This window comes from Suncus etruscus, chromosome 2, assembly GCF_024139225.1.
Source record: "Suncus etruscus isolate mSunEtr1 chromosome 2, mSunEtr1.pri.cur, whole genome shotgun sequence".
Classification (NCBI taxonomy): Eukaryota; Metazoa; Chordata; class Mammalia; order Eulipotyphla; family Soricidae; genus Suncus; species Suncus etruscus.
This window is the reverse complement of record NC_064849.1, coordinates 114,205,918-114,231,113: the sequence shown is the minus strand read 5'-3', so window position 1 is coordinate 114,231,113 and position 25,196 is coordinate 114,205,918. Positions and strand designations below refer to the sequence as shown.

Genomic DNA, 25,196 nt, shown 5'->3' with positions numbered 1-25,196 from the left:
GATAAATACATCATTATAAAAGCAATTACTGTAAGTTAAAATATCTTATTCTTTAAAAATATTCCCCAAACTATGTATTTTATTTATTTTTTTTGGTTTTGGGGCCATACCTTGTGACACTCAGGGGTCACTCCTGGCTATGGGCTCAGAAATTGCTCCTGGCTTGGGGGACCATATGGGAAGCCCTACCACTTATGCCACTGTTCTGGCCCCCATATCTGATTGTTTTAACATTTACATATCTTAAATATTTAATGTTAAAATATTTTAATATTTAATGTTAAAATGTAATACTGTTAAATCAGCATTATGATATATTACTGAAGACAAAAATTCCAACAATGTTAAAGTGGTTTAGTTTCTATCATATATCTGCAGGAAATAGATAAAAAGTGTATTTAGAAATCATCTAGTTAGGGAAGCACCAAGCAATGTGGAATAGTGATGCCTGGATTAAGGTATGCCAAACAAAAAGAAAGATGAAACAAGATTAATGAATATAAAGTGCACAAGGCAGAAATTATGCCTTGTGTACAAGAAAGTTAATCTGCAAAGATGGGAGACTTAGAAGGGTTTATTTTACATTAACATATAAAAGGAGCAGATTATTTTGGAACTATTACTAATACAAAATGAAAAGAAAGGATATAAGCAAGATTACTATTTTTGTCATATAATTCTTATAGTTTTTACAATCTGAAAGCTCATACAAGTCAAATTATACTGACTAATGGTAGTGCACATTAATTATCTGGTTTGATTTTGGTTTCTTGGGTGGGGCCTCATCTGGTAATGCTCAGGGCTTATTCCTGGTTCTGATCTCAGAGATCATTCCTGGATGGATTAAGAGGCCAAAAAGGGTGCCAGAGATCAAACCCATATTGGCTGCATATAAGTACCTTTTCTGCTATACTATTTCTCCAGTCCACATATTAAATATTTTCTCTAGTCAATATTCAAATATTTCCTATTTCAGGATAATTTGAAAATCAAATTAGCAGCAGAAAAAGTATTTGCTAATTTTATGTAGTTGCCTACCTAGTATTAATTATCAGAGATGATCATGAGAATTATATTCCATTTTTAATTTAGAACACTATTTAAATATTGACACTATTACCTTATACAATACCACTAAAAATAAATTCTACCAACTGACCAAATGCTTTAAGGATTTCCCTCTAGGGGCCAAAGAGATAAACATAGCAGTAGGGTGTTTGCCTTGCAAGCAGCAAATCCAGGATGGACAGTGGTTCGAATCCCTGTCGCAGGATGTGAACCAAAAACAACAACAACAACATTTCCCCCTAAAGTCCTTTTAGATTTACTTTCACTTATCTAGCAAGTTAAATCTTTAGACCCATGTATCAGACCAAGAAACACACTACTCAGCAAATGTGTTAGAACAAGTACATAATCATGGGATCCATAAGTCATACTATATCACAATACAAAAACACTAACAGCCAGTAAGATACCGTATTTTCCAGCATATAAGATGACTTTTGAAACAAAAAAAAAAAAGTCAACCGAAAATCGGGGTCGTCTTATACACAGAGTATACCCCCAAAAATGTTTCAATATGCCCCCCTAAACAAAAATTGTCTGAATATTGCCACAAAACGAATTTTCCAACTTGATCCTGCACCAATCACTTCAAGGCTGCTCGGACTGCCTCTCTAACTCAGCCAATCCAAGCAGGCTTTTTATGCATGCAAATTAGACAATGTTCTGGACCCCGAATCTACACTGTAAAAAGCCTGCTCAGATTGGCTAGAGTCAGAGAGGAAGTCTATTACAGTATAACCTTTAAACCTTTGTTTGTTGTGATTGGCTCACTGTGGTACATACAGTTGCAGCACAGGAACGTTCTGTCTGATACAGCGAATATAGGCCCAAACCTATGTTTTAACTGCAAAATTAGGGGGTCGTCTTATACACCCAGTCGTCTTAAATGCCAGAAAATATGGTAACTAAAGAGAAAAAAAAAACAGTAAAAAAAGCCAGAATAAAAATAATCATGAGGACAGATTATTTTCTCAAAGGGTAAAATAATTACTTGAATCAAAAACTCTTTATCTGGCATGACATAGCTGTAAAACCAGGGAGAAAAAGTGGCCTAATTATTTTCCCCAGCAACTATTACAATGGGAAATCTGGGTTTCCCACTGTAAATATGGTCCACTCAGCCATATATAAATTTTTCAGATTGGGGGGGGGATTCAATTTTCAGAAGGAGAAACATTTTTCAAGAGAAAAACAGCAAGTATCTTACTGAATTAAAAGTTAAAAAAGCTATCTGGGTACTTCAATGTTCTATGGGCAAGACAGTAGCAACAGGAAGTCACCATTCTAGAAGAAATATGCCATCTTAATCTCTGGACCACATGATATCAGTATAAAACTAAAAACATCTGTCAACAGTTTTTGAACTCAATGTTCTAGCAAAGGTCTAATTCTCCAAAGCTCCTCGATTTAATTTGGAAGCCAGAGAAACAGTTCCAATGGTTGTAGTGCATGCTTTGTATGCAGGAGTCCTAATGAAGTTCTGATACCATGTTCTTCTTCCTCCAGAATAGCTAGAGCCACCCACCACCTCCCAAACATGTGCTGCACCTCTGAGCACTAAAAAACTTTGGGTTCTGTCTGAAAAGATGGCATAACTACAGAAAATAACTTCATTTAGTACATACTTATAGCAGTCTAATTCTGTGCTATGCTATATACCTATTCATTGTAATATAATGTAGTCTTAATTCAAGTCCAGAATATGGCAAATAAATATGGCGCTGAAAAACTTGGTAAAGATTTCAGAATACAATTACTTTTTTTTTCTAAAACTTATCTATGCATGCTTGTAGGGTATACTTTGCTTTTTTCACTCTTGAGAAGCAGATGATCTCTCCTGAGCATGTATCTTTACTTCTCTCCTTCCTTTTTACTTACTGAATAAACATCTTACTTTTACAAAGATGTTTGGTCACACTCAGCTTAGCAAATGCTTCTGACTCTACTTAGGTATCACTCCTGATGGTACCTGTGATATTAGAAATCAAAGCCAGGGCTCATGGCTTCAAAGCAAGTGTTCTACCATTATGCAACATTCCTTATCATATTCCACTTCTGCTTTTATTGGTTTTTGGGTCACACCTGGCAATGCTCAGAGGTTATTCCTGGCTCTACGCCCATCACCCCTGGCAGGCTCGGGGGACCATATGAGATGCCGGGATTTGAACCAGTAACCTTCCGCATGCAAGGCAAACACCTTACCTGCTGTGCTATCTCTCCGACCGCTATATATTTTTTTAAGGGAGTATAAAGGATAAGCCATTTGTTTCATGCATGCAGCTGACCAAGGTTTGATCCCAGCACTACATGGTACCCCAGCATGAACTGAGAGTAACCTCTGGTGTCACTCTGGGACACTTAGTGCCCCCTACTAAATAGAATACCTCTATTGATTCTCTTTTCACAATAACATATATAAAACGATTATTTTCTTTTTTTTTTTTTTTTTTTTTTTTGGTTTTTGGGCCACACCCGTTTGATGCTCAGGGGTTACTCCTGGCTATGTGCTCAGAAATCGCCCCTGGCTTGGGGGAACCATATGGGACGCCGGGGGATCGAACCGCGGTCCTTCCTTGGCTAGCGCTTGCAAGGCAGACACCTTACCTCCAGCGCCACCTACCCGGCCCCAAAACGATTATTTTCAATAAAAAAATTTACCTTTGAATTTCTTCTGGAAAAGTTGCACTAAACATGAGGGTTTGACGTTGTTCCCTTGAAGGCATTCCTGGGCAAGAAATCAACTTCTTCATTTCTGGTCCAAAACCCATATCCAACATACGATCAGCTTCATCCAAAACTAAGTATCTGACTTGTTTGAGACCAATCTTTAAGGAAATTTGCAAGGGTTAGACTAGAAAATGTGTACTTTAAGGTACAAGAAGTAGTTTAAAAGTTTACTTAAACAATACTGTTTACTGCTGTTCATAATTTTCTCCAATGTTATAAAAACATTTTATCAGTCTAAAAAAAAAAACTAGAACAGCACATAACTGAACCTTCAACAATTTCTTTAAAATTCTGTATCTGCACTAAGATGCCACTCATTATTCACATGTATCTAGTAAGCACTTGAATTGTGAATAATGTCTGAAGTAATAATCTTTTACATCATTTAAAAATTTTTAAAAGGCACATATGTAAAACCAGTACTTATTGTAGTGGCCAGTACTTCCCTAAACTGTGCTGCATAATGTGTTACCTATAATATTGTTAAGTGTCAGGCTCTTAATATAAAAAATAAAATTTCTTAATATTACATATTCAATTTCTTAAAATACTTGTAATTCAATTCAAACTCCTCAAAATCTTAGTAAATTTTAGTTGAGGAACTAAAAAATACTGGGAAACTTCTTTACCTGAACAAAGTAAAAATGCTATCCTGGAAGTTTAGTGAATTTTAGTAAATTTTAGTGAATGTCAAAGGTGAATTCCCCTGAATACTGCTAATCAGCAACCCCAGAAAAATGCCTTTCTGTAGAAAGGATGTTTTTATTAGTACATTCAGAAAAAATCCTCGGGGGCTCGGGGATCAGGTTCATAAATATGACGTATAGTTGTATGACATAGTATATAGCATCGTTTTCTTTAATTTTTAGGCCACACTCAATGGTACTCAGCAGTTACTCCTGGCTCTGCACTCTGGAATCAATCCTCACATACTCAAGGATGCTAGGGTCAAATCTAGGTTCGACAAGGCAAATCCCCTACCTGCTGTGCTATCACTCTGGCCACTATAACATCTAAATTTTTTAAAATCAGAAAAGAAAAATAATTCTGACTCACATTAGTGCTTAACCAGAAGACAAATTAGATATCACAAAATTTTTTATCAAGGAGCTAGAGTAGTAGCCTGTAGTGGTAAAGGTGTCTGCCTTGCTGATGCTAGCCTAGAACAGACTGTGGTTTGATGCCCCGGTGTCCCATATGGTCCCCGAGGAGCAATTTCTGAGCACATAGCCAGGAGTAACCCCTGAGCGTCACGGGGTGTGGCCGCCCAAAAAGATCTTTTATCAAGAAATAAACGATTTCATTAACACATTTAAAAGTAGTGAAAGCATTCAAATGTTATTTTTTCTCAGTGAAATGGATACAAGTTGTGAATTCTTTAACCAGATCCAGTTCTGAACCCTAGTTTATTACTTACCAGCAATACCATGAGGTTTTAAATTTATCACCCATGATATCATTGAAAAATGGAAGATATTATTCTCTACAAGACCATTATAAAAATTACATGGTAACATCTATAAAAATCTGACAAGGGTGGGTGGGGGCAGGAACAATACTACAATGGATAGGATGTTTGCTTTGCACGCTGCAGACCAAGGTTCAGTTCCTGGCATCCCATATGATCCCCTACCACCCAAGACTGATTTCTGAGTACAGAGTCATGAGTAACCCCTGAGTACAACCAGGTGTGATCTTAAAACAAAAAATACAAGGTTCTGACATAAATGGTGCTTAAAATAAGTATATTCATATACTATTCATGCTATTCTTTTCTTTCCTGTACATACAAAAAAGGCATAACATTTTATTCTCTATAAAACTTACCTTTTCTTTACCTATGATATCCATCAATCTCCCAGGAGTAGCACATAATATATTACAGCCTTGTAATATTTGTCGAATTGAATACCCCAACTGGGTTCCCCCATATATGACAACAGCTCTTACACAAGTCCTATTGACAAGAAAAAGAAATGCTATTTTCTATATATCTAAAAATTAAACATTTGATTCTAACAAAATATACAATAAATCAGGGCCATTTCCGCCACTAGTGTCAATCTCCCTTTCTCATGTTCCCAGCGTATTTCCCATACCACAACCCTTTGCCCCTAGCCTGCCAGTATAACAGGCCCATTTACAGATTAGATTGTTAAGAGTTTGGGTCTCTTGATTCTATTGTGTTGACTTTGGCTTGGATATTTAGTTGTATTTTTTTTTTTAAATCTCCACCAATGGATCTGAGACTGCCTGTCCCCTGGCCCATTCTAGTATACTGGGGGGAGGGGTGTCACACCCAGCGATGCTCAGGTTACTCCTGGCTCTGTGCTCATAAATCGCCCCTGGCAGGCTCAGGGGACCGTATGAGATGCCAGGAATCAAACCACCATTGGTCCTGGGTTGGCCGCATGCAAGGCAAATGCCCTACCACTAGGCTACCTCTCCGGCCCTATCTATCATATTTGTATTTCTCCTCCTCCACTAAATTTCTTTCCTTTCCTTGTTATACTCTGGGGCCAAGAATGTTCAATCAAGACAATTCGCATTTAGACCATTGCATTTCTTCATGCAGTTATCCTAAATACTACATATAATATCATTCTATATTTATCCTCCTTATTCTGACTCACTGCATTTAACATAATATCTTAGCATCTGTTGAAGCAAATTGCATGATTTCATTCTTCCTTACATCTATGTAGTATTCTATTGTACATATGTACCACATCTTCATGATCCACTTGTCTGCTATTAAACATCTAGATTTATTCCAAGTCTTAGCTATTAATGGTGGGCATAACGCTATTCAGTTTTTTTCTGTCCTGGGGATAAATACCCAAAAGATGGATTGCTAGGTCATATGGCAGCTCAATTTTGAGTTTACTGAAAACCCTCCATACTGTTTTCCAAAGGGGTTTGACCAGGCAGCATTTCCACCAGCAGTGGACGACAGTTTCTTTCTCACCATAGCACACTGCCAAGAGAGATTGTTCCCATTATTTTTGCTATGTACCATCCCTCACTGATTTAAGACGCTATCTATTGTTATCTTGATTTGAATTTCTCTAATAATGTAATGATGATCATTTTTCATGTGTCTATTGGTCTTCCTTGAGTGTCTGTTCATTTCCTCTCCCCATTTTTGATGGGGTTTTAGTTTTTGTGGCATTAACCTTTGAGAGTACTTTGTTTATCCTAGATATCAACATTTTTTTTTTTTTTGGTTTTTGGGTCACACCTGGCAGCGCTCAGGGGTTACTCCTGGCTCTATGCTTAGATATCGCTCCTGGCAGGCTCGAGGGACTATATGAAATGCCAAGATTCAAACCACCATCCTTCTGTATGCAAGGCAAACACCTTACTAAGCTATCTCTCTGGCCCAGATATCAGCCCTTTTTCTGAAAGGTTGAGTGCAAAAATTTCCCCCCTTCAGTTAGCTGTCTTCTAATTTTAGCCCATGTTTCCTTTGCCATACAGAAACTTTTTAGTTTGATGTTGTCCATTTATTCAGATTTTATGCTTTAGTCCTTGACACTGGCATCCTATCATCAAGGCTGCTTCTTCCTATCATCAAGACTTCTTTTAAGTCTTGGAGAATTCTGCTATAGAATTAATACTCGGGTTCTAAAGCCAGGACACTGGAGAGACACAGGTCGGGAAGCAAACATTTTTTTTTTTTTTTGGTTTTTGGTTTTCGGGTCACACCTGGCAGCGCTCAGGGATTACTACTGGCTTTACGCTCATAAATCACTCCTGGAAGGCTCAGGGGACCATATGGGATGCTAGGATTCGAACCACTGTCCTTCTGCATGCACTCTACCTCCTGCTATCTCTCCGGCTCCAGAAACAAACATTGATTTAAGAAATCACACTCACACACACATCCTGAAATGGATTCAAGAATTCCAACATGTAAGCCTTCAGCTCCTAAGAAGCAGCCACCTCTGTGGGAAGTCCGAAAGCACAAGAGAACATTTTCTTGAAAATCCGAGTATTAGAAAGGAACAGACCACACCCAGAGGTGAGATTGGGTGGTCTACACACCAACCCAAGGAGCTACAAGACTTATTCTGAGTAGGATGGATCCGATTAATCCCTACATTCTGTCTATGTTTACCTCAACGAACCTTATGGATCTCGGTCTAATTTCAAGGTCTTTAATTCAGTTTGAATTGACTTTTGTGTAAGGTTTGAGATATGGATCAATCTTTAATTTCTTACAGGTGGCTATCCAATTGTTCCAACACCAACTGACTTTACTGCAAGTTTTGGTTTCCTTATCAAAGATTTACTGAGGGGCCGGAGCAATGGTGCAGTGGTAGTTTTTGCCTTGCACGTGGCTGACCAGGATGGACCCCAGAGTCCCATATGGTCCCCAAAGCCAGGAGTGATTTCTGAGCAAATAGTCAGGAGAAACCCCTGAGCTTAACAGAAAAAAAGATTGACTGCATACATGGAGGTTTGTCACTGGATCTTCTATTTTGACCCATTGGTCTGACCCATTTGACCCTTTGTTTCAATGCCATTCTGTTTTGATCACTCTGGCTTTGTAGTAGAACTTCAAGTTAGATAATGAGATACCTTCCAGTTTCTATTTTCTTTCTGAGCAGAGTGCCAGGAGTTTTCTTTCTTTCTTTTCCTGAATTAATTTCTGAGTACAGAGCCAAGCATCATTGGGTGTGGCCCAAAAATCAAATAATACACAAATTAACTTTTAAACATTTACTAAGGAAAGTGTTACTTCAAAAATACAATTTACCTCACATGTGATAAGACTATGTTAATTGGATATAGAAAAATTTGTACTTAAAATGTAAATCAATACATTTCACAATCTCAACTCAAAATATTTTAATAAGATAATGCTAGGAAGGAGTTTTAAAATGAGAAGCTTAGAGCTGATAGAGAATGTACCCAGCACATGAGACCTTGTATGCAGTACTAATCAGCATGCCAAGTACTAGTCCAGGGACACAATCATTTGGGTCTCTTGCACCAAAACACAGTGGATCTCTGGTACACCAATCCCTGGTATGTATAAGCACTGTGGAGAAGTATGTAAACAATACAGCTACATGTTTATATTTCCAAGCACTTGCTCTAACAAAGGGATGAGAAAAAATAACCTAAGAATAAATCTATTTAAAACAATTTTTTAAATGGACTTTGGCCAGGAATGTAACTAAGTGTTAGAAAGCATATATTTCACATGTAGGAGGCCTTGACATATCCAAGCACACACAAAAAAGATAAATTTATAAAAAATTAAAATTTTAATTTTATAATTTAAGTAAAATATATAAAATTAGTCTATAAATAAATTTTCCCAAAGTTTAAGTGCAGAATTAATCCTTCAAATATATCACCACAGTGGGCAAAGATAACTGTATAATAATATTCATTGCTAGGGCTGGGTATAGCAAAAGGAATTAAAATGGAGCAAGTGTGGGCTGGAGCAATAGCACAGTGGTAAGGCGTTTGCCTTTCATGCAGCCAATACAGGACAGACCTTGGTTTGAATACCAGCATCCCGTATTGTCCCCCGAGCCTGCAAGGAGCGACTTCTGAGCACAAAGCCAGTAGTAATCCCTGAGCGTGACTGGATGTGACCCCCCCCCCAAATAAATAAATAAAATAAAGTGTATATTTTGCAGATGAAAGGCTAGGTGTAATCCAAAATAGCACATGGAGATTAAAAAAATAGCACATGGCCCCCTTAGCACCCTCAATTACAGAGCCAAGAGTAGCCCGAGTACCACTGGGTTGACTGAAAACTCCCCCAAATTTTCATTTTCAACTTTATTTTTAGTATCAAATAATCACAATAAAAAATAAAGTCTACCTTTTAGAACACTGTGCAAGCATCGAAAAAGACCAACTGACTTCTCAGTATTCATTTCCTCCAACAAACATCTTTTTGAAAAGCAGGAGGATGACAACAGTAAAATATACTACACCATGTATCAAAAGAATAACTGAAGGGCATAATGTGCAACCAGAATCTTTATACAAAATAAATGGGAGGGGTAAGATAGTACAGAGTTAATTAAGGCCTTTGTCTGGCATGCTGTTAACCTATTCAATCAGTAGTACCAAAAATGGCCCTCGACCACTGCCAGAAATGACTCCTAGAGCAGAGGTAAGAGTAAATTCCAAGTACCACTGGGAGCTCCTTCTCCCCCAATTAAAAAATAAAAACTCTCGGGGCCCGGAGAGATAGCACAGCGGTGTTTGCCTTGCAAGCAGCCGATCCAGGACCAAAGGTGGTTGGTTCGAATCCCGGTGCCCCATATGGTCCCCCGTGCCTGCCAGGAGCTATTTCTGAGCAGACAGCCAGGAGTAAGCCCTGAGCACTGCCGGGTGTGGCCCAAAAACCAAAAAGAAAGGAAAAAAAAAAAAAACTCTGAAGAAAAACTTTTATCAGTGGCATTCTAGATGTGCTTACCCAAAAGAAAATTTTCTGGCTTCCAAATAGATCTGATTGATCAATTCTCGAGTAGGGGCCACAATAATGCATTCTGGTTCCTGTAGTTCTTTAAAACGACTAGCAGTTACTCCATCAGACATCAAATGAGCCAAAATTGGCAAGAGAAAAGCCGCCTGGAAGTAAATTAGACAATTCAGAAATTTATCACACATTATTCTTTTCGTTATAGAAATATCACATCCTTATATGGGCTTCACAATCATTTTTTATACTGCTGGTATATTTAAGAAAAAAAAACAGTTTACTTCAGTAAGTTTTTTAACATTTAGGTCTTTAAAAATTATACAATTAAGGAATTTGAAAAAATAAATAAATAAAAAAAGAAATTTGATAAGGGGCTGGAGAGATAGCTGGAGAGATAGCACAGCAGTGTTTGCCTTGCAAGCAGCCAACTCAGGACCTAAGGTGGTTGGTTCGAATCCTGGTGTCCCATATGGTCCCCCGTGCTGCCAGGGGCTATTTCTGAGCAGATAGCCAGGAGTAAACCCTGTGCACCGCTGGGTGTGGCCCAAAAAACAAAAAACAAAAAAAGAAAAATTGATAAAATTTATCTACTCAATAAAATATTTTAAATTTTTTATTTTAGTCTCAATAATATCAATTTATTTATATAGGGAAATTATATAAGGAATTATATATTACTTATACAAAGAAATTTAGATATAACTTAAAGAAAATCCATTCAATTATAAGTCTTGTTCTAAATTAATCATAATTATCTAAATTAACCAAAGGTGATCGTGATCACTCAGAATACATAATAAAAGTGGCCCATGAACAAAACAAATATTGGGAAATAATTCATTTATTAAATATATAAACTTTACTGAAATTCCTCTGGCAAAAATATTACCTCTGGCACAATTTTTTTCACTAAGCAAAATACCCCTAATATCTCCAAATAATGCTTACATTACATATTAACTGTTGCATTACACATCTTATTTTCCTTTACCTGTATTATAGAGCATGATTAAGACAAAAATGATCCTAGAAATGAGTCATTGCACCCTATTTAATAGGCAAATCCTACAAATGAGTCCAAAGACCAATGGTCTCATCAGAGTTTTTTTGGTTTTTTATTTTGTGGTTGGTTGTTAATGGGTGACAACCCTATGATGTTCAATGGTTTCTCCTGGCTCTGAGCTCTGAGCCCTGGTGGGCTCTAGGGACAATATAGGATGTGAGGGATCTAACCCAGATTGGCCACATGGAAGGCAAGTACCACTTTAATATAGGTCCAGATTTCTCCATCAGATTTTAATTAGCATAAGATAAGGTTATATCACAGTATAGACTAAGTACAATTTCACCTTCTTTAGACTAAAATGTCATCAGTTATTTGACATAAATGATCTATTCCCTTTCTCTATGATTTTTTTGTTTTGTTTTGTTGTTTGTTTTGGGGCCACACTCGGTGATGCTCTGGGGCTACTCCTGGCTTTGCGCTTAGAAATTGCTCCTGGCTCAGGGGACCATATGGAAAGCTGAGGGATCAATGCACCATCCATCCTGGGTCAGTCAAGGCAAATGCCCTACCACTGTGTCACAGCTCCGGCCCCTTTCTCTGTTTTATAACCTGAGACTTTGACTCATTTTGGTTTATCATGTTCCCAGAAAGTTAAAAAAATATTTTAAAAGTGATTATACAACTATAACTTAAAAATCACTTTCTACTCTAGAAATACCTACAAAATACTTTTTACAGAATGCACAAACCCCTACATAATAAAAAGTTAGAGCACATCATTTTATATTACAGTGCACTGAAACCATCTATAAACCTTTACCCAATTAAGCAAAACAACATTTTCGAGCTACTTGTGAAGAACCTATGTTTAAAACACATAAATATGGGCAAAATGCATGTGGGAAGATGACTTACAGTTTTGCCAGATCCTGTTTGAGCACAAGCCATTAGATCTCGCCCAGCTAGTACAATAGGAATACTGTACTTCTGCACAGGAGTCAGCTTAGTATAACCAGCTTTAGCAATGTTTTTATTCAGTGTCTGACAAAGATTAGCTTCTTCAAAAGTCTAAATAAAAAAAAGCAATGAATAAATTTCATGTCATATAAAAACCAGCCTCCTCTGAATTACATCTGCTTACCAAAGAATCCTATTCAAAATATAGAACATCTAACTTTATAGAATTAAGAAGTACTTCTACAGATGATGGATTTATAGCTTTTTAAGAAAAAAACTGGGGCCAGATTGACAACACAGCAGATAGGAAATTCCTTGAATGAGCCCAACCAGGATTTGATCCCTGGCATTCTATATAGCCCTGAGATGCTGGGAATAATTTCTGAGTTCAGAGCCAGGAGTAATCCCTGAGCACTGCCAGTATGACCATAAAAAAAAACAAAATTTATAAATACACTGTTTTATAAAGTTATTCATAGTTGAGTCTTAGGCATGTCCCCCTACCAGTTTCTCCAGATTCACTCCAATTAGCACCCCTCCTAACCTGCCTTTGTTGATATTTTTTGGTTTGGGGGCCACACCAGTGGTGCTCAGGGGTTACTCCTGATTCTACACTAAGGAATTATTCCTAGTGGGTCTCAGGGGAATTATATGGTATGGTGAGGATGGAAACCAGGCGGGCTACATGAAAAGGATAGGGCCCTGCCCTCTGTACTATTGCTCTGACCCCATGGCCACTCTCCTTGACTGGTACTTTTTTTTTTCTTTCCATTTTTTTGGTGGTGGGGCACACCTAGAAGTGTTCAAGGGTTACTCCTGGCAGACTTGGGGGACCATACAGAATGCTAAGGACTGGACCCAGGTTGGCAACATGCAAGAAATGTCCTTCCTACTGTGCTATAGCTCCAGAGTTATTGAGATTTGGATCTCCTGCTTCCACTGCTGTCTAACTTTTTTAATTGGAGCTACATCTAAGCAGTACTTGAGCATCTTATGGCCACTTTCCATGATACCCAATCCTAACTGCAAATCTAAAAAGTAAGAGTTGAGGGTCTTTAAAATGTTCTTTGTATTCCCTTAAATAACAGATACAAGTAACTATCATCCATAACAACTGTTCTTTATCAACTGAGAAATAAGGAGTCTGCTATTCCTTAGAAAATCATGCAACTTTGGGGTGTGAGCGATAGCACAGTGGGTAGGGCATTTGCCTGCATGTGACCTTGGTTCCATCCCCAGCTTCCCATATGGTCCCTAGAGCTTGCCAGGAGAAACTTCTGAGTGCAGAGCCAATAATAACCCAAGCGCAGCTGGGTATGGCCCCTAAACAAAAACAAAAGACAAATCACACCCCAAAACAACAGTTTTCACAAGCTTAGGAAATAGGAATAATGATTCATTAGGAAAATTAAGTCTTTACAGTAAATTCAAATAAATTTCCTATCCTGATTTGTAGAGAAAAATGGAATACAGTATACTCTCTTTTGCTATAGATATTAATTTATGCAGATGATGGACTAAGGATATAAATTTCCAACCTAGAAAAGTATATACTAAATGTCAATTTTTCTGGTTTTTAATATTAAGCTAGTATATGTTTTTGAACATGTTAATCAATACGGGAATAATTATACTGACCAGAATTGCAGATGGTGCATCATGTCCTGATACTTCAACAAGAATATTATCATACTTATCAAAGTTTATTCCTGTCTGATAATGTGCAAAAATGGAGTCCTCATCCTCAGGTGGAGGAGGTGGTATGTAGGTTACTTTTGGTCCTTGTAAATAAAGAATTTATAATACAAAGATAAGAAGAAAATCCAACAAACTAAAAGATATAAAATATAGAACTTTCCATTATTAAAGTTCTAATTTCAAATTAAAAGATACCTTAAATATTGTATCCTTATTAAAATGTTATATACTCATGTGAATAGCACAAAAATAAATATCTTAGGCCATAGATAATACAATGGGTAAGGCACTTACTTTGCATGTAACTGACCTTGTTTTATTAATTTTTTTGAGCAATTTTTTCAAATCTTTCAAATTGTTTTCAAATTGTTCCTTGTTGGGTTTAAGTCATACAAAGCAGACCATCTTTCACAGTGCACACTGCCTGCCACAGTATCTCCCATTTCCTCCCACTCCCTATACCTCACCCCCAATTGTCTGTAGGGCAGGCAATTTGCCCCCCTTTTTTGATACAGTGGTTAGCACTGTTAATGGAAAGGGACCTTGCATGTCACTTTCTCCCCTTTCTGCACTGAGTTCTTATCCAGAGCGATCAGTTCCAACTATTATTATCCTAGCAGACCCGAACTTCTCTATCTAGTTGCATTCACTGCTTTGTGGCGAGCTTTCTACCCTGGACTGGACCACTTGATCCTCATCTCAATTGTCTCTGAATATTATTACTATACTTACTCTTGTTTTTATTATATGCTACAAATGAGTGAGATTATTCTGTCTATCCCTTTTCCCTCTGGTTCATTTCACTCAATATAATAATCTCCATGTCTATCCATGTCTAAGTAAATTTCATTTTTCCTATGGCTGACTATGATTCCATTGTGTAGATGTACCACAGTTTCTTTAGCCACTCATCTATAATCATGCATCTTGGGTTGGGTTAGGGTTATTTCCAGATTCTGGCTATTGTAAATAGTGCAATGAATACAGGCATGCAGAGGGCATTTTTTTTGTATTGTGTTTCTGTGGTCCTAATGTATCCTTGGAAGTGATCTTGTTGGGTCATATGGAAGCTCCATTTCCAGCGTTCTGAGGAATGTCCATATTGTTTTCCAAAAGGTCTAGACTAGTCTCCAATCCCACTGGCAATGAATGAGAGATCCTTTCTCCCCGAATCCATGCCAGCCTTGATTGTTCTTGGTGTGTGTGTGTGTGTGTGCGCGCGCGCACGCGCAGTCTTGGTTGTTCTTGGTGTGTGTGTGTGTGTGTGTGTGTGTGTGTGTGTGTGTGTGTGTGTGTGTGTGTGTGTGATGTGTGCTAGTCTCTGGTGTGAGATGGTGAGATGATATGTAATGCTGGTTTCATCCCCAGCAGCATGTGGTCCTCCAGTAGAGCCAAAGTGAGGAAGTATGCTTGAGAACAGTCTAGTGAGGCCAAAATAAAACAAATGGAATGTACCTTGAAAGTCACCACTTTCTCCTCCTCCAGCTTCTGATTTCCAAGAATCTTAAAGAAATTAAATGCAAAAATTAGATGTTTCTAAAATACTTAAAAATAACATCTTTAAGAAATTAAAAGTGATTAAAAGAAATCACTATAAAAATCAAGTATCATATCTAAATTAAAACTTACTCTTTCCAGAGTCTGTTATCTCTTCATTGAAACCTTTGTAACCACCTATTAAAGAATTTCATAGTAACAATGAATAAAGATACAGGATCTGTGCGCATACCTTTCATTTTTACTTCTTGCAGTCAAGAATAAACTCTAAAAATGGGTAAATATCTTTAAAGTTCCTTCATACATATACATGAGACAAAATAAATGAATTCTTGATTTTTTCCTCCTAAATATTCAAAATGTGGAGGACAAAGGACACATATTACTAGTATTTTAACATCTCATTTCCTTGTTAATTCTTCTAATACTCAACCAAAAAATGTTTTTTCAAAAATAAACTAAGACATTTATGTTGGGATGCTACTAGATTTATTAAGAATAGAACTCAAAATATATTTGTACTTACAGCTATAAATTATATTAGATGACAGAAAATGCATAAGGTGCAAAATTGGCAAAGAGAAAAAAGGCAGAGCCAAGAGAAAACCAGGCAGAAGATTCCAAGAATCCTCTTCCTGGTATCATATAAGACACTGCTTACTCCCCAAGGAGTCCTGACACTGCACTGAAAATGTTTTCTACCAGGAAAGCTCATTAGAGATCATAAGTATACAAGATTTTTATCAGAGGCTAATTGTAACCTGCCTGAAAATATACCAAAATTCCATGCTCCCTAGAGAAAAGAAGGCATTCAGCATAAACCACAATGCTGAAAAATAGTTTTAGGCAGAGTGAATCACTCATACTAGTGAGGGTGTTAAGAACCCTCCCCAAATACAAGTTCCCAAATGCCAAAGGTTGAATTTGAAATCCAGGCTTTCCAAAAGCAGTGTACTAGCTCCTATTAATATTAATCAACAGCTCATTTTAAACTTATTTTTCCAAATTTTAAATTTCTCATCTACTGTAAAACATTAGGTATAATTCGAAATAAAGAACTGTTATTGGATTTGAAAAACTACACATAACATCCCCCCCCCCAATTTTTATATCTCAGATTTACTTGTCTAGTATAACCAGAGTTTTAAAATATTTTTGCAAAGAGGATGTGGGCATTTGTAAAAAATTTTTGGTAGAACTAGTGATTAATAATCTTTCTATAGTGAACAATCCAAGAATCAGGACAAGGAGGAGATGGAATTTCAAGATATCTGTTGTGTTGAATGCTTTCAGACCAACAACTATTTATTTACTAGTCTAGAAAGCTTTTTTTTGGGGGGGGTGGGGGGAGGTTTGGGCCACACCCGGAGGTGCTCAGGGGTTACTCCTGGCTGTCTGCTCAGAAATAGCTCCTGGCAGGCACGGGGGACCATATGGGACACCGGGATTCAAACCAACCACCTTTGGTCCTGGATCAGCTGCTTGCAAGGCAAACACCGCTGTGCTATCTCTCCGGGCCCCATTTTAACTTATATATTAGTTCTGCAATGTATTTCATAGTAAAAAATTATATATGCAAAACTTTCATTATTTCAAACCCTGTATCTCATAAGGAAAATGGTTTTAACATAAGGGATTACACAGATAAATATATCTCAATATTTAACATATCCCATTTCATAATTATTTTATTACTTTTTGATGAATTTTCAGTAACTTCCAATGTTTGGAGGGAGGGGGTCACACCTGGTGGTGCACTTAGGGTTACTCCAGGCTCTGCGCTGAGAAATTGCTCCTAGCAGGCTCGGGGGACCATATGAGATGCTGGGAATTGAAACCTGTCAGCCACATCCAAGGCAAATGCCCTACCTACTGTGCTATTGCTCCGGTCCCATAACTTTCATTTTTAATTTACATATGAAGTTTCAGTATTATTTGTTTATATAATTAAATACATCAGCAATACATAATATCTATAATTAAAATTCCTGAATTGAGTACAAATTCCATGCAAAGGTATATATTCAATGTACAAGTGTATTGTTATACTTAAAAATATTAAACTTTAATTATTGGCATTTTAACTATGTAGAGGTAAATCAAGTAATAACTCACCGCGGCCACTTCCACTCCCACTCCTGCTTGGATAGGTGTCATCATTACCTGTAAGATATAGTTTTGAAGAACATTTAGGAGGAACAAAGTTCCTCTTCTCAGACACATTAACCATCCAAGTCTTTCTATTCAAATATTGCACTATTATATTCAGGAGTCCTATTTTTTTCCTAGTATTATTTAATTTTCCTCTTGAATTTTTGAGATTTTTGTATTCTTTGTATAAATATTTTTATTTTGACCAAAGTGGATTACAAATAATTCACAGTAAAAGTTTAGGTATATAGTGACATTGAATCAGGAACATTCCCATCACCAATGTTGTCCTCCCCTCCTCCCCCCCCCCCCGCCCCGTTCCCAGCATGCATCCTATATCCTCCTCCTTTGCTCCCTGGGCTGCTAGTTTAAGTGGTCCCCTCTGTGTCTAGCTTATTGTAGATTGGGTGTCAATCCTATTCTTTTAATCCACCAACATTTTAATTCTTTTCGTTTGCTGATTGGCTGGTTGGTTTTAGGTCCACCTGGTGGTACTTAGGGGTTACTTCTCACTCTACTCTCAGAAATAGCTCCCTGTAGGCCTGGGGGACCATAAGGGATGCCAGGGATTCAACCCAGGGGGCTGCACACAAGGGAAATGCCCTTCCTCTGTGCTATTACTCTGCCCCAATATTTTAATTCTTAAATAATTTCCTCACTTGCCTATTTTAAAGATATAATTTTTAGATCAACTTTATTTAGAGGTTCTTGTAAAATTTAACAAAAATTTGAATCCTACCCATTCCTACCTAACATTTGTGTTTTGTTACAAGTATCTACATGGACACATTAACAAGGTTACCAGTTTACAGTACATATCACAATCTGTATATCTTATGGATTTGGACATATGTATAGTTACATGTATTATCAAAGTATTTAAACTTCCATGAAAATCTTTAAGGCTCTGTTTATACATTCCTCTGTCATAACCAAATATTCATTGTCTTTATCCCTTTGAATAGTTATGTCTTTACCAAAATTCAATAGAACTGAATTACCCACTATTGATTCTTTGCAGATTGTTTCTTTTGTATCTTAGTAATAGGTAAAATTCCACTGAATCTCTTCATAGCTCAATATTATATTTCTATTATAGATTATTAAGGCTTAATCCATGATCTGAACGCAGCACTAATTTAGCCATATCTGGTAATGTCTTAATGAAAAATAGTTATTATTTTCATTTACTACTCAAATCACCCTCCCTTCAGAATTCTTTCCTTAAAATCAGTGAAATTTCATTTTGCTTCTTCAAGAAAAATATCATCTATATACAAATTAACAGTGAAAAATCCTGAGGCAAAATTCCCATTTATTTTTGCCTACTTTCTGAAAGTAGAAAAAAATCATGAGCCAAATAAACCAGCTATTGAGCTAAATGTACATGTAAAATGGTTAATATCAAGTTAGAATTTCTATTTCTCACATAATTCACTTAATGCTGGTCTTCTAGAACCAAAAAGGCCACCAGTGCGCTGTACTCTCTCATCCTGTTCCAACTCACTACCTATAGTCATAAACAATAAAATTGTTACTATTAAGAGTCTTAAATTCATACAGTGTAAAGAAAAAAATTTGCAATGTCAGATGTAAAATTAAATTGTTTAAATTTTTTTCTTCATTGTTGTAAAGAATTTTTTCACAACTTTCTTTAATTATAAATTAAGGTACTCAAAATACCTATATTCATTGCAGCACTACTTATGATAGCCAGAATCTGGAAATAGCAAGATGCCCTTCAACAGATGAATGACTAAAAAAAACTGTTGTGCATACACAATGAAATATGCAGCCATCAGGAGAGAAGTTATGAAATTTTCCTATACATGAATGGACATGGAAACTATTATGATGCGTGATAAAAGTCAGAGGGAGAGAGGTAAGACACAGAATAGTCTCACTCATCTGTGGGATATAAGACAAATAAAAGACAATATGGTAATATGAGGGGTAGGACCAGTCCATCATATAAGCTTATCACAAAGAGTGGTGAGTGCAGTTAGAGAAACAACTACACTCACAACTATCATGACCATGTTAATGAGAGAAGTAGAATGCCTGTCTCAAATACAGGCAGGGGGTGGGGGAGAAGGGAAATGGGGGACATTGGTGGTGGGAATATTACACTGGTGAAGGGGGGTGTTCTTTATATGACTGAAATCCAACTACAAACATGTTTGTAATCATGGTGCTTAAATAAAGATACTTTAAAAAAACAGTCCTGGGCCCGGAGAGATAGCACAGTGGCATTTGCCTTGCAAGCAGCCAATCCAGGACCAAAGGTGGTTGGTTCAAATCCCGGTGTCCCATATGGTCCCCCGTGCCTGCCAGGAGCTACTTCTGAGCAGACAGCCAGGAGGAAAGAGGACAATGGTACAGCATTTACCTACATGAAGTCAACTCAGGAGGGACTCAGTTGGATTCCCAGCACCCATATGGTCCCCCAGCCTGTCAGGAGCTATTTCTGAGTGCAGAGCCAGGAATAACCCTTGAGCACCGCTGGATGTGGCTCAACAACCAATCAATTAATAAATTTAAAAAAAAAAAGTCCTACAAAAATCCGTATTCTTTTTTGTTTTGTTGTGTTTTTTTTTTTTTTGGTCACACCCGGCAGCGATCAGGGGTTACTCCTGGCTTTAAGCTCAGAAATCACTCCTGGCAGGCTCGGGGGACCATATAGGATGCCAGGATTCGAACCACTGTCCTTCTGCATGCAAGGCAAACACCTTACCTCCATGCTATTTCTCCGGCCCAAAAATCCATATTCAATTATAAATATATCCCACAATAAAACTTTGATTTTATTAAAATCTTATAAAAATTATGGTTAACGCTATGTAAAAAATATGAAAAAGTTTAAGTTATCCCAATGAAGCAAAGGTTTCTGACCCAGAAATTTTACGTGACTACATCTCACTGCTTAAGTTTCAAAAATCTCCACTGCCAAACAGCCAAATCATTACTAAAGTGACCCTTTAGGTCCCCATGCTTTATGTTAAAGTGATAATTCACTAATAGACTACACCTGTATTAAATTATTTACTATTTTTATTGCATATAAAAACATTAACTTGTCCTCTGTTGAAACACATGCAATCCAACAATGACTTATACAGTCAAGGAGCATTAAGAAATCCTAACTAGGGCCTGGAGAGATAGCACAGCGGCATTTGCCTTGCAAGCAGCAGATCCAGGACCTAAGGTGGTTGGTTCGGATCCTAGTGTCCCATATGGTCCCCCGTGCCTGCCAGGAGCTATTTCTGAGCAGACAGCCAGGAGTAACCCCTGAGCAACACCGAGTGTAGCCCCCCCCCCAAAAAAAAAAAAAGAAATCCTAACTAGAGGAACTGGACTGTCACTTTGGTAAAAGAAAGTATAAAACTGGGAGAGGGAGAGCCATATTTTTTAAGGTACCTATTATAAGGTTAGCAGTCACTATCAAGATTCTAAGATATTTAATACAGAATAAAAACAAACAGCTAATTGTGATTAAGACTTGTGTTTTCTAGCCAATATGCAATTACATGTGCCTAAAACTAAAGTCATTATGTACTTGTGTTAACCTACTCTAATTACATAAGCTTATGTAATGGTAGATGTATTATTATACTTATTTCCTTCTTACAGATGAAGCACACAATTTTCAATTCAATACTAACTTATACTTCCAAGACGTCCTCCACGGCCACCTCTGAAACTACCTCTTCCACCTCTTCTGGATGATGCTGAAGCTTCAGAATCATTTCCATCATGATAGCCTATAGTATTAAAACACAAACACCAACAACACAAAAAAAATCTTGGAGAGACAAACCTTGGGCAACACAAAGAAATTTTGGATACCAAGAAAAATCCAGAAACTTTGAAAACACTTCAAGCACTGCATAAGTCAATGACATTAATGCCTTAAAATAGTTTAATATAAACACAATTACCAATAAACACATGGTTATAATTTTTTAATCCACTGCTTTGAGAAGCAAAACAATGACTAAAGAAAAAAGTCACTATAAATTATCAGAAGTGGTCACAAGCAACAAAAAGATTAATTCTGGATTTGTATTTGCTGCCTATAATAATAATAAACATCTAACTTGAGGCACTGATTAATAGGGGCCAAGTCCATAGTTTTTTTAAGATGTATGTAGTCACAACTTCATAAAAAATTGTTTGATCTCAATTTATCTTCTGCCCAGTTGGCATTTTGGCTTACTGATTTCATTTTGTGTTATTTGTGATAAAGTTTTACATGAGTTGTTTTTACTGATATTTTAGTGATTTCAATCATTCTAAAATGTTTTTTTTATAACAGGAAATCAGACTTCATATGTGCCTTTTTATCTGTGCCTCAAGTTAGATGTTTATTATTATTATAGGCCGCAGGAGGCAAAGTCGGGGTGAGGCAGGGCCACATAAGGGATTTCTCTTACAGAATATTCGCAATAGGGGCCGGAGAGATAGCATGGAGGTAAGGCGTTTGCCTCTCATGCAGGAGGTCATCGGTTCGAATCCCGGCGTCCCATATATGGTCCTCCCGTGCCTGCCAGGAGCAATTTCTGAGCCTGGAGCCAGGAATAACCCCTGAGCACTGCCGGGTGTGACCCAAAAACCACAAAAAAAAAAAAAAAAAAAAAAAAAAAAAAAAAAAAAAAAAAAAAAAAAAGAATATTCGCAATAAAAAATCGCATTAGTAAGAAAAAAAAATCGCAAAAAATCGCATTAAACATTTGCATACCCCGAACGGAGCTGCTTGGGGTATGCGAATGTTTAATGCGTTTTTTTTCTTACTAATGTGATTTTTATTGCGATTATTCAGTAAGCGAATAATCACGGATACTGCGATATTTGAAGGCCAGCCGCGGGCCACAAAATGTTGTATGGAGGGCCGCAAACGGCCCGCGGGTTGCAAATTTGAGACCCCTGTACTAAGAAGTAGCCTCCCAAACCAACCTCTCAAAAAGAATTTTAGAGGGAAAGGTGGCTCTGGAATAATGATTATGATAGCTAACATATGCTATCTTTTATTTGTTGTTGTTTTGTTTTGTTGGGGGTCATACCCAGCAGCGCTCAGGAGTTACTCCTGGCATGCTCAGGGGACCATATGGAATGCCAGGGTCTGTCCCAGGTCATCTGCATGCATGGCAAATGCCCTACTGCTGGGCTATCATTTTGGCCCCTAGCATATGCTACCTTAAAGGGAAACAAGAAACAGAAATCACAATGAATTTCAGATATAGTAAGGATAAAGATAATTCATATCATTTTTGGCCAATTATTTCCTTAAGACAATTCTTTATACTGATCACATTGGGAATAGAAATAGGCTAATGACACCAGAAAAAATTAAAAGTACATTTATTTCCATGATCCAGAAATTCTACGTATTACACAGATAAGACATATTTACAGATTTACCATTATGTACAAACTACCTACCCTCAAATGTACTTATCTATACAAAGATTGGGAATAATTTTAAAAAAGTAACTGACCCTGCTTGTCACTCTAAAAGAGTAAACAGTCATCATTAAGCAGAGATACAAAACCAGATTTTTTTTTACTAGCTCGCTTAAATATGAATTACTCCCCCCGCCCCTCAAAAAAACTGTACAATAATACTATTCTGAAAAAGACTAATTCATTAAAATGGTGACTGATCAAGTCCCTCTTTGTACTTCATAGCATATTTTAGAGTGGGGGGTATGACTTTAGTTATACAAGAAAACAAGAGGACACTGTTGAATATTCACTCAAGTATTAAGAGCATAAAATATACTTACTGAATTACTTCTCTTCAAAGGCTTTAACACCATGTTTCCTTGTAACTCTTATAAAATTAGTTTTGTCAGTTTAATATTTCTCTGAAGTAATGTGGTCCTTACCTCCTCTCTTGGAAAACCCTCTGTTCCGTGTTTGATTATCTTCACAATCATCATTAGATTCTTGAATAAAAATTTAACAAGTGAATAGCATTTAAATAGCTAACTTAAAGTTATACTATCTAAAAAATAGAACTTCTATAAAATTAGCAAAAAAAATAGATATACTTTTACTTTTTTGTTTTGGTTTTTGGGTCACACACAGGGGTTACTCCTGGCTCCCCCCCCCAGGTTGGGGGGGACCATATGGGACACCAGGGATCGAACCAATCGAACATTCAGGGTCAGCTGCAAGGCAAACGCACTACCGCTGCACTATCGTTCCGGCCCCCCCAAAATAGGTATCTTTTAAAATATGAAGTTAATTCTTAAATGTTAATAATAATATAGGTATTTAGATATATATTAGTAGTTAGATTTAACAAAAAATAAATATCAAGAATAAACCACCAAGTGTTAGGCATAAACCCTCCAAACAGAATTTCATAAATATATATTTAACTAACATCTATCTACACTATTATTAGTCAAGAGTGGATCTCAATTATGGTTCAGATTATCACTGAGAACAAAATTCTCTTCTTATATTGTTATTATTTTTTGTATTTTGCCTTCTTAGTAAAACTGAGACATTGGTGGGTTGGTTTCTTGGCTTTTTTTTTTTTTAGGGTATTTTGTTTTTTGCTTTTTTGGGCCACACTCGGGGTACTTTGTGGTTACTCCCGGCTCTGCATTCAGAAATCACTACTGGGGACCATACGGGATTCTGGGGGTCAAAACCAGGTCAGCCATGTACAAGGCAAATGCCTTCCCAAAGTGTTATCACTCCAGGCCCAACATTGGTGTTTTAAAATGTATGCAAGATTTTCCTATTTGCTCTAATTAAAGAATTTGGAGACAGTTTGGCTTTTGTTTCAATAACATTTTTATAACCACTATCAGGGTTCTTAAACTACATGTGATTAGTGTCCAGAAGACTACCTAATAATTCTCTGTAGAGATGTTTTAAAATAAATTACCAACACCTTCGATAGGTAGTAAGAATAAATTAGCAAAGAATAAATTTTCAAACTTTGAGACTTACATATTACTAATATAATTTTGAAGAGTAACAGAATTTTCTAAAGATTTCTATAAAAACTCGGAGAATACAAAGATCATTTCAAGTATTCTTTGTACATTCTATGAATGATTAATATCTGGAACTTTTTAGCTTAATGATAACATTAAGGGGATAGACAACTCATCAGTTGCACAATGACACAAAGCTCTTGTTTCAGGCATAAGTTAAAAAACAAGTATTCCAAAAGAACTTTCTTAGAAGCAGAATTTAATGTTTTATGGGAATTGAGCAATATGATAGAAGGGATCCTAGAATAATGACAATTGCTAATAAATGTTGCCTTAAGGGGGAAAGAGTATGAATTTGAGACCTGGTAGGGAAGAAGAGTTTTCACATAATTTTTGTTAAACTGTTTCTCTGAAACAAACCTACACAGTTACTTAGACCACAATGGGAATTAAAATAGGCTAATGACATTAAGAGAAAAATAGATGAATTACATTCTAAGAGCAAAGGAAACATTCTTTATGATTTTACAATTTGTCTATTTCAATATTTAAAATTATTAAAACTCTATAGTAAAGTCAAACTCAAACAAAATAGCTGACCAAAAGATTAGTTATAATTTATTAATTATATAAAATAAAAACACATGTATAACCTAATATATTTTGGTGCTATTCAAAATAATGT

General features: G+C 36.7%; 1 protein-coding gene across 3 annotated transcripts in view; it reads right to left on the bottom strand.

Moving 5' to 3' along the window:
- The window catches only part of DDX4 (DEAD-box helicase 4), a 49,498-nt gene that overhangs the window by 9,284 nt on the left and 15,018 nt on the right, over positions 1-25,196 (bottom strand). The window contains exons 6-16 of one of the 3 annotated variants that reach the window (XM_049768112.1): positions 23,444-23,503; positions 21,221-21,319; positions 18,988-19,068; positions 17,523-17,570; positions 15,540-15,584; positions 15,366-15,413; positions 13,851-13,993; positions 12,171-12,323; positions 10,244-10,398; positions 5,623-5,752; positions 3,727-3,893 (exon numbers count right to left, since the gene is read on the bottom strand). In XM_049768112.1, the coding sequence (XP_049624069.1) occupies positions 3,727-3,893; positions 5,623-5,752; positions 10,244-10,398; positions 12,171-12,323; positions 13,851-13,993; positions 15,366-15,413; positions 15,540-15,584; positions 17,523-17,570; positions 18,988-19,068; positions 21,221-21,319; positions 23,444-23,503 (1,129 nt within the window). The remainder of the gene's footprint in view (positions 1-3,726; positions 3,894-5,622; positions 5,753-10,243; positions 10,399-12,170; positions 12,324-13,850; positions 13,994-15,365; positions 15,414-15,539; positions 15,585-17,522; positions 17,571-18,987; positions 19,069-21,220; positions 21,320-23,443; positions 23,504-25,196) is intronic. The other 2 variants (XM_049768114.1, XM_049768113.1) reach the window with 2 other exon arrangements.